The sequence below is a fragment of the Corella eumyota genome, chromosome 2, assembly GCF_963082875.1.
Source record: "Corella eumyota chromosome 2, kaCorEumy4.1, whole genome shotgun sequence".
NCBI lineage: Eukaryota > Metazoa > Chordata > Ascidiacea > Phlebobranchia > Corellidae > Corella > Corella eumyota.
Window position 1 is genome coordinate 18,937,571 of NC_137491.1, and position 8,125 is coordinate 18,945,695.

The 8,125-nt window shown below is 38.0% G+C and overlaps 1 protein-coding gene across 1 annotated transcript in view; it reads left to right on the forward strand.

The window, feature by feature from the left end:
• LOC145743851 (titin-like) overlaps positions 1-8,125 on the forward strand; it is a 151,569-nt gene that overhangs the window by 109,958 nt on the left and 33,486 nt on the right. The window contains exons 163-184 of the mRNA XM_082561907.1: positions 45-256; positions 363-547; positions 728-928; positions 1,002-1,203; positions 1,283-1,712; positions 1,805-2,336; positions 2,440-2,702; positions 2,847-3,028; positions 3,145-3,382; positions 3,493-3,616; positions 3,721-3,875; positions 4,004-4,268; positions 4,351-4,561; positions 4,656-4,843; positions 5,044-5,245; positions 5,395-5,627; positions 5,796-6,101; positions 6,212-6,394; positions 6,496-6,706; positions 6,963-7,238; positions 7,403-7,694; positions 7,779-8,079. Of these exons, the coding sequence (XP_082418033.1) occupies positions 45-256; positions 363-547; positions 728-928; positions 1,002-1,203; positions 1,283-1,712; positions 1,805-2,336; positions 2,440-2,702; positions 2,847-3,028; positions 3,145-3,382; positions 3,493-3,616; positions 3,721-3,875; positions 4,004-4,268; positions 4,351-4,561; positions 4,656-4,843; positions 5,044-5,245; positions 5,395-5,627; positions 5,796-6,101; positions 6,212-6,394; positions 6,496-6,706; positions 6,963-7,238; positions 7,403-7,694; positions 7,779-8,079 (5,392 nt within the window). The remainder of the gene's footprint in view (positions 1-44; positions 257-362; positions 548-727; positions 929-1,001; positions 1,204-1,282; positions 1,713-1,804; positions 2,337-2,439; positions 2,703-2,846; positions 3,029-3,144; positions 3,383-3,492; positions 3,617-3,720; positions 3,876-4,003; positions 4,269-4,350; positions 4,562-4,655; positions 4,844-5,043; positions 5,246-5,394; positions 5,628-5,795; positions 6,102-6,211; positions 6,395-6,495; positions 6,707-6,962; positions 7,239-7,402; positions 7,695-7,778; positions 8,080-8,125) is intronic.

Sequence of the window (8,125 nt, forward strand, 5' to 3'; positions counted from 1 at the left end):
ATTTGTTTTCTGGAAGGCATATATTAACATTTTAACAATTTTAGAGCGACCATTTTCGACCTTGAAGAAGGTGAAAAATACCATATTCGGGTCCGAGCCAGAAACGCAATCGGGTCCGGAGAACCGGTACAAACCGGTCACCCTATCACTGCGAAGGATGACGTTGAACTACCAAGTGTTGACCTTAAAGAGTTGTACATGAGAACTGTCACAGCTAAAGCTGGAACCAACTTGAGGATTAAATTGCCTTTAATAGGTTTTTAAATTTTGGAATTAAAATAATCTTTATTATCTGTAATATTAACTTAATTTTTAATTTACTTTGGTGGTATTTAAAATTGCGTAAATCTTTCTCGTTTTAGGCAAGCCAGTTCCAACCGCACAGTGGCGCAAAGAGGACGAAAATATTAAAGAAAGTCAGCGAATAAACACCGAAACTTTGGACGGATTAACAACCCTTGTAATCAAGGACTGCAAGCGTTCAGATGCTGGACCTTACTCTATTATGGTTAGCAATTCTGCAGGAAAACAAGTCGTACCACTCAAAGTAAATACATGCTTTAAAAAGTGTAACTTATGTCTAATCTTTGTGTTGGAGCTATCCGTAAAGCAAAATAGCGAATAGTGTGGCATTGGTGCGGCTCGAAACAGAAACCTTACGGCTCGCAGTCGGACTTTTTGACTATTATATCACACTGTCATACTTAATAATATTTCTTGTTTTTAGTTGACGATTTTTGATCGGCCAAGCCCACCACGTGGTCCAGTTGAGTTCACCAATGTTGTGGCTGACTCTTTGTCGATGTCTTGGCTGACACCAGACCAAGATGGCGGGGCTCAGATTAACAATTATGTCGTCATGAAACGAGAAAAAGAAAGTGACGTATGGACCGAAGTGGCCGGCACCGTCGCCAGGACTTCACTTAAGGTATGATGACGTCATCAATAATCACGTCATAAATTAAGTGAAATTATATTTAATTATGCGGTTATTATTTTAGGTCGGAAGACTCACTAAAGATCAAGAATACATTTTCCGAGTCTTTGCCGAAAATCGTTTCGGTCGATCCGACCCCGTGGATTCAATCCCAGTTCTGGCGGCTCATCCGTTCAGCAAACCCGGCGTACCAGGTCAACCTGAAGCGGTGTCGTGCACTCGTGAAAACATAGTTCTTAAATGGAGCCCACCACAAACCGATGGAGGTAAATAAAAACACAATTCCTGCTTTAATTTGTTTATATTAATTTTTAAATTGTATTTAAAATGATATCTTGTTTTAAGGTGACAAAATTTTCGCTTATCATCTTGAGAAGAAGGATCGTAACTCGATTCTCTGGGTATCGGCCAGCAGAGGCGCTACACGCGACACCAGTCTTAAAGTCGTTGGTTTGACCGAGAATTTGGAATACCAGTTCCGCGTTTGCGCCGAGAACACCGCCGGTGTTGGAAAATTCAGCAAACCTTCTGATTCCTTTGTATGTCGGGATAACATCGACGCTCCAGGGCGACCTGTAGTGTTAGAAGTTGGACGAGACACAGCTAGCTTAGAATGGAAAATTTCAGAATATGACGGGGGAGCAAAGATTACAGGTTATTCGATCGAGCGAAGAGAACTGCCTGATGGAAGATGGTTGAAATGTAATTTTAACAACGTTTTGGAGAACACTTTTACTGTGACTGGATTAGTTGAAAACAAGGACTACATCTTCAGGTAAATATTAAAAGTGAATAACATGCGACAAGAAATTGATTTTCTGGTATTTTTAAATGTCAAAATTTATAAAACAAACGTTTATATTTTAGGGTATTTGCCAAGAACGCTGCTGGTGCTACATCAGAAGCATCCGCTTTGTCTGAAGCAGTTACATGCAAGGACGAACTATGCCCACCGAGGGTCGAATTCGACGCAAAACTACGGGAAACTCTTGTTGTAAAGGCGGGAGAAAATGTATCGTTGGACGGCCAAATATCGGGCAAACCATACCCTGATATTAGGTGGACGAAGAACGGTGACAGGCTAGCTGAGAGTGCTCTAGTTGGTGTAATTAACACCGATTCATGCAGTAAGGTTCAAATTAAAGACGCAAGGCGAACCGATTCAGGTCAATATACCATCGACTTAAAGAACGCTGCTGGTACTCGTAGCCTGTCAATTAACCTTAAGGTTTTGGATAAACCTGGTCCTCCTGAGAGCGTGACGGTGTCTGACGTCACAGCTAATCGAGCAAAGGTCACGTGGGTGCCACCACGTGACGACGGCGGTGCTCATGTGACCTGTTACGTCATCGAAAAGAGAGAAACTGGTAGATTAACATGGACAAGAGCGGCCAATGAGGTAAAAAATAATTCAAAAATAAAACATTTTTAAAATTATTTAACATCTTTTTTACCAAAGTACATTAAATAAAAATTAAATAATAAAATTAAATAATTTTTAGGTTGAGGGCACAAGTTTCCGCGTCACCAGCCTTTTAGAACACAACGAATACGTGTTTAGAGTAATGGGAATCAATAAATATGGTCAAGGGGAAGCCCAGGAATCTGAGTCGTTTAAGGCGGAAAATCCGTTCGTTTGCGCCGGTCAACCAGGCCAACCCGAGGTCGGGAACACGACAAGGGATTCGTGTATTGTAACATGGACGAGACCAAAGAGCGACGGTGGAGCGGAGATAACTAACTACGTGATAGAAAAGCGAGAAAAGTAAGGAATTTTTACTCAACTTTAGTTTAAAAAAATCTGCGATTTAATATAAAATTGAAATGCTAAGTACCACATACATGCATGTTAACCTACTTGTAAATAAAACAACACTAATATTGGTACTTAACACATTTTATTTACTAGACGCGGTACACGTTGGGTTAGGGCCACAAGGAAAACGGTGAACGAATGTAGGTTCAGAGTAACAGGTTTAAACGAAGGAGCTGAGGTTGAATTTAGGGTGGCAGCACAAAACGCAGCAGGCACTGGCGAACCATCTGAACCTTCAAGCTATGTTGTTATGGAAGATCCAATCTACCCACCAGGTAGCGTAGTTTACTATTTTTTCTGTGTTATTTTAGTTGTTATTAATTGAAGCTTTAACATACATTTTAAACTATTAATTTTTTTTTGTTGGATTTTTAAAACTTTTTTTTTATAGGTTCTCCGAACAAACCGAAGACTACTGAAACCACTCGCCGAAGTGCCACAATCACTTGGACAAAACCAACGTATGACGGTGGCAATGACATCACGGGGTATTTAGTTGAATATGCCGAGGTTAAGGGAGATGAAACCCCGCAAGAGGACGATTGGATTAAGTGTAATATGTCACCAAGGCATATTTCAACCGAGTTTACTGTAACTGACTTAACCGAAAATAAAAACTACAAAATAAGGTAAGCTTATAATACAACTATATTATGTTAATTAAGATATGTGAACATTTTTATCTCTTATCTGTTTTTTTCCAGAACTTTTTTTATCATGATTTTGTTTTTATTTACAGAGTTGCAGCAGCTAACAAAGCTGGTCTCAGTGAATTTACGGAGGTTCCAGGCTTAGTTGTAGCAAGAGATGTTTTGTTACCTCCAGATATGGAGATCGACGCCAGTCTAAGGCAATCTCTTAAGGTAAATAAACTGTTATTAAAAAAACAAAATGCAAAACTTCACTAAAAAAGGCGTTTTTTTTCCAATTTATGCACTTTTTTAAATTTTATTTTAAAACCTTCAAGGTCAAAGCCGGCAACTCGATCAGGTTGTTTTCCACCTACCGGGGAACTCCCTTACCGACTGTGACGTGGAGAAAGGACGATGGTCGACTTCCGGACACGAGTACTGTGGAAACAACTGATAATACAACATTGATGCTGGTCGAAAGCGCAACAAGGTAAAAACATATTTTTATACACAAGCTTTCCATAAGATGCTAGCTAGCCTTACCTTGTTAATGCTTAAGATTTACATGTATTAAATGATAGTTTAACTTGCTTTAAAATGGTTGTGTTTGTTTTACAGGGACGATTCTGGAAAATACTCTCTAACATTGGAAAACAGTGCTGGTTCCAAAACACTTGAAGTACCAGTAGTTGTATTAGACACACCATCCGTTCCTATTGGCTTAGAGGTGAGTGACGTCACAAGAGAAAGCGTGACGTTGAAATGGTCACCACCGAAGAACAATGGCGGAAGTGTGGTAAACGGTTACGTCATCGAAAGAAAGGAGACGACTAAAAAGGCGTGGTCCACTATTGCCATGAATTGCGTTAGGACTACATTTAAGGTAAGTTAATTTTCAGCAATTTTAATTTTTAAATTCCGTTTTTTTTATAGATTTTTGTACTTAATTTTGTTCTTTTATTCAGGTGCCTAACTTAGTAGAAGGTTTGAGCTATTACTTCCGAGTTATGGCTGAAAACGAATTCGGAATTGGAGCACCTTGCGAGACAAGCGAAGCAGTGAAAGCATCTGAAGTTCCTAACGCCCCTGGACGACTTGAAGTTACACAAACTACTGCTAATAGTGTTACATTGGCTTGGACTAAACCTGACTCCAATGGCGGCAGCAAAATAAGTGGTAATTTAAATTTAAGGCTTTAGACATAAAACAACAAGCAACTAGTGGCTGTTAGCTAACTATAGTTAAAATTTAAATACAATCTTGCCTTTAGGCTACTTGATCGAGTACAGAGAGAAAGAAGCAGGCGAGTGGAAGCAGTCGTCTCAAGTCAAAGGCTTAGCTGGAACAGTAGGTCGACTTACTGAAAATAAGAAGTATTACTTTAGAGTTAAGGCCATCAACGAAAGTGGACTTGGAGAACCAAGAGAATTACTCCATTCAGTCGTCGTGCGAGATGAGGTAAAAAAGAAGTTTTTTTTATTTTCAATTATATTTTAAAATTAAACTTTTACACTATTTACATATTAATACTAACTTCGTTTAATAACTGTATTACTTGACATACATAAAAGAAGAAACTTTATAATGTTTTTTTTATTAAATTTAATTTCAATTTAATGCTATTAATGCTTAAATATTCTAAAATCCGTTTTTTTTAGGTTGAGCCTGCAGATATTGAGATGGGCGGGTTATCAAACTTGGTTTTCTACGCCAAGAAAGGCAACGATATTAAAGCTAAAGTTATACTAAAGGGCAAACCTATACCAACCGCAACTTGGAAACGAAACGGCGAAAATCTCAAACAAACAAGCCGAGTAAATGTGGAAGATTTAGAAAACTACACAAAACTTACAATTAAAGGTAAAAACATGTAACATTAATATTTGTAGCCTCCATTTTGTTTTTGTGATGTAGTAATTGTTATATGACGTAATAGTCCAGTAAACTTTAAAAAATTTGTCAATATTTTTGGAAAATGTTTTTTATTTAAAGTAATTTTTTGTTTAAAGACTGCGTTGTGGAAGACGATGGAGTATACGAACTCACAGCAACAAATTCTCAATCAACCAAGAGTGTTCCAGTACAGATAGTTGTTTATGATAAACCAGGAGCGCCGCATGGACCGGTTAGGTTCGATCAAATAACTGCTGAGTTTATAACGTTATCATGGGATGCACCATTAATGTTAGGAGGCTGTCAAATCTCAAACTACATCGTAGAAAAGCGAGAATCCACCAGCACGGTAAGATAAAAAAATTAAAAAAACAGTTTTTTAAAGTAAATTGGCATTTTTTTTGTGATCATAAGTAAAAACACATCTAAAAGCTATTCAAATTAATGATTTTTTAACTAATATCTTATGTCTAAGACAGTTTAATGTTTTATTTACAATATTTATTAATATCTTTAGGTATGGACCATCGTATCAGCAGCCTGCGCTCGCAACTCAGTAAAAGCCTCAAAACTTGTTGCTGGACACGAATACTTGTTCAGAATCAAGGTCGAGAACAAATTTGGTATCGGCCAGGCTTTGACCTCCGAGCCGGTCCTGGCACAGCACCCGTACAAGGTTCCCGGTGCTCCGAGTCAGCCTCAGGTTGTCAAGGCGACAAAGGACACGGTTGTGCTTCGCTGGAGCGAACCTGTTAACGACGGAGGGTCTCCTATAACGGGATACCAAATGGAACATAAAGATAAAAATTCAATCTTGTGGCAGGTAAAAATATTTGTTTTTATATTTAGTTAAAAAGGATTTCATTTCAGTTTTTAAATCATATTTTATATGTAATTTCATTGCTATATAAATGCTAACCTTTGCTCTTGCAGAAAACGAACAAAATTACGATTTCTGAAACCGAATATCGAGCGACCGGTTTAGATCAAGGATTAGAATACGAGTTTAGAATTTATGCTGAAAATGCAGCTGGAAGCAGTAAAGCAAGCAAAGTGACTGACCTTGTTCTTTGTAGAGATCCAATCGATCAGCCTGGCAAGCCAGAAGCACTACAAGTAAACGATTATTTGTTTTTAACATATTTACTAAAAAGTTTAAAAAAATTTTTTTTTTATTAGTTTAGTTGAATAATAATAACCTCTGTGGTGTTATACAGGTTGGAGCACGTTACATCACAATCGAATGGGCAAAATCAGCTTATGACGGAGGTAGTCGTTTGATCGGTTACAACGTTGAAAAACGCGAACTGCCAGCAGGAAAATGGTTGAAAGCAAATTACGGAATCGTTGCCGACACTTTCTTGAAAGTTGACGGGTTAACTGAGAACAACAAATATGAGTTCAGGGTCTTTGCTAAGAACGCTATCGGTAAGCCAAGTCTGCCTTATTTTATTCTAAAGCTGTTTTTAAATCAAAGCAATGTCCAAAACTTGCCTTAACGAAATAAACCTTTAAATAGATATTTTTACTTTTTTCAATTGAATTTTTCATTTTTTATTACTATTTTAAAGTTAATTTCAATTACAAAACGTTTCTAAATGTAAATGGCTGTTAAATAGACATTTTAATTAATTTGATTTTTAATTTGAATATGGTATCTCTAAAAACTTTTATTGATTGACAGGTACTGAATCAGAGTCATCTGAGATCTCTTCCCCAGTTTTATGCCGAGACGAACTAGAACCACCGAGCATTGACTACGACCAATCTTTACGCGACGTTCAAATCGTCCGCGCCGGCGAGTCCGCAAGGTTTACGGTTCGAATCTACGGCAAACCACCTCCTTCTGTGAGATGGTGTAAGGAAGGAAGAGACGTCGAGGTCTCACCTACTATTAAGTCTGAACACTCAACGACACATGCTTCGCTTACTATATCTGACACCTCCCGACAAGATTCTGGTAAATTTTAAGTTATTAAATATATGAAAGCTTGTAAATTGACTTAAATCTTACTGTTTTCATATTTTTGGTTATTCGAAACAAATTTATATGTCTTTTTTATTATAATAAACCAGTACTTTAGTCAATTATGCAGCAAATTTTTATTCTTTGTTGTATTTTAGGCCAATACTCTGTTATTCTATCAAACGAGGCTGGTGACCGTTCAATGACCATCCAACTTAAAGTACTTGACATCCCCGGCCCAGTACGTCATCTTGCTGTGGAAGATGTTACCGCCACCAAGTGTACGGTCACCTGGGATTCGCCATTAGCTGATGGTGGAAGCGAGATATCCAACTACGTCATAGAGAAGAGGGAAACCAGCAGAGTGACGTGGACACAAATGGCATCTGACGTCAAAACCAGATACGTCAAAGTTAGGAATTTAGTTAAAGGGAACGAATACATTTTCAGGTAAGTTTAAATAAATTTTTTTATTTAATTTTGTAATTTTCAAAATAATTACATTTTGAAAAATTGTTATTTTGATTTTTTCAGGGTACGTGCTGAAAACAAATTTGGGCTTGGTGACGTCACAGAAACAACTCCGGTCATCATGAAGAACCCGTTTCAGGTTCCGGGCGCTCCGGGAAAACCCGACATTTCGAACGTGCACCGCAAAGGTTGCATTCTTACCTGGCCGCGACCGAGCGACACCGGTGGTTCTGACGTCACGAATTACGTAGTCGAAAAGCGCGAGAAGCTTGGATCAAAATGGTTCCGAGTGACGTCACGTCAAATTGAAGAATGTCGACTGAAAGTATCTGGGTTACAAGAAGGACAAGATTATGAATTCCAGGTAAGATTTTGCTTAAAATATTAAAAAAAACGAGGTTTCAAAATAT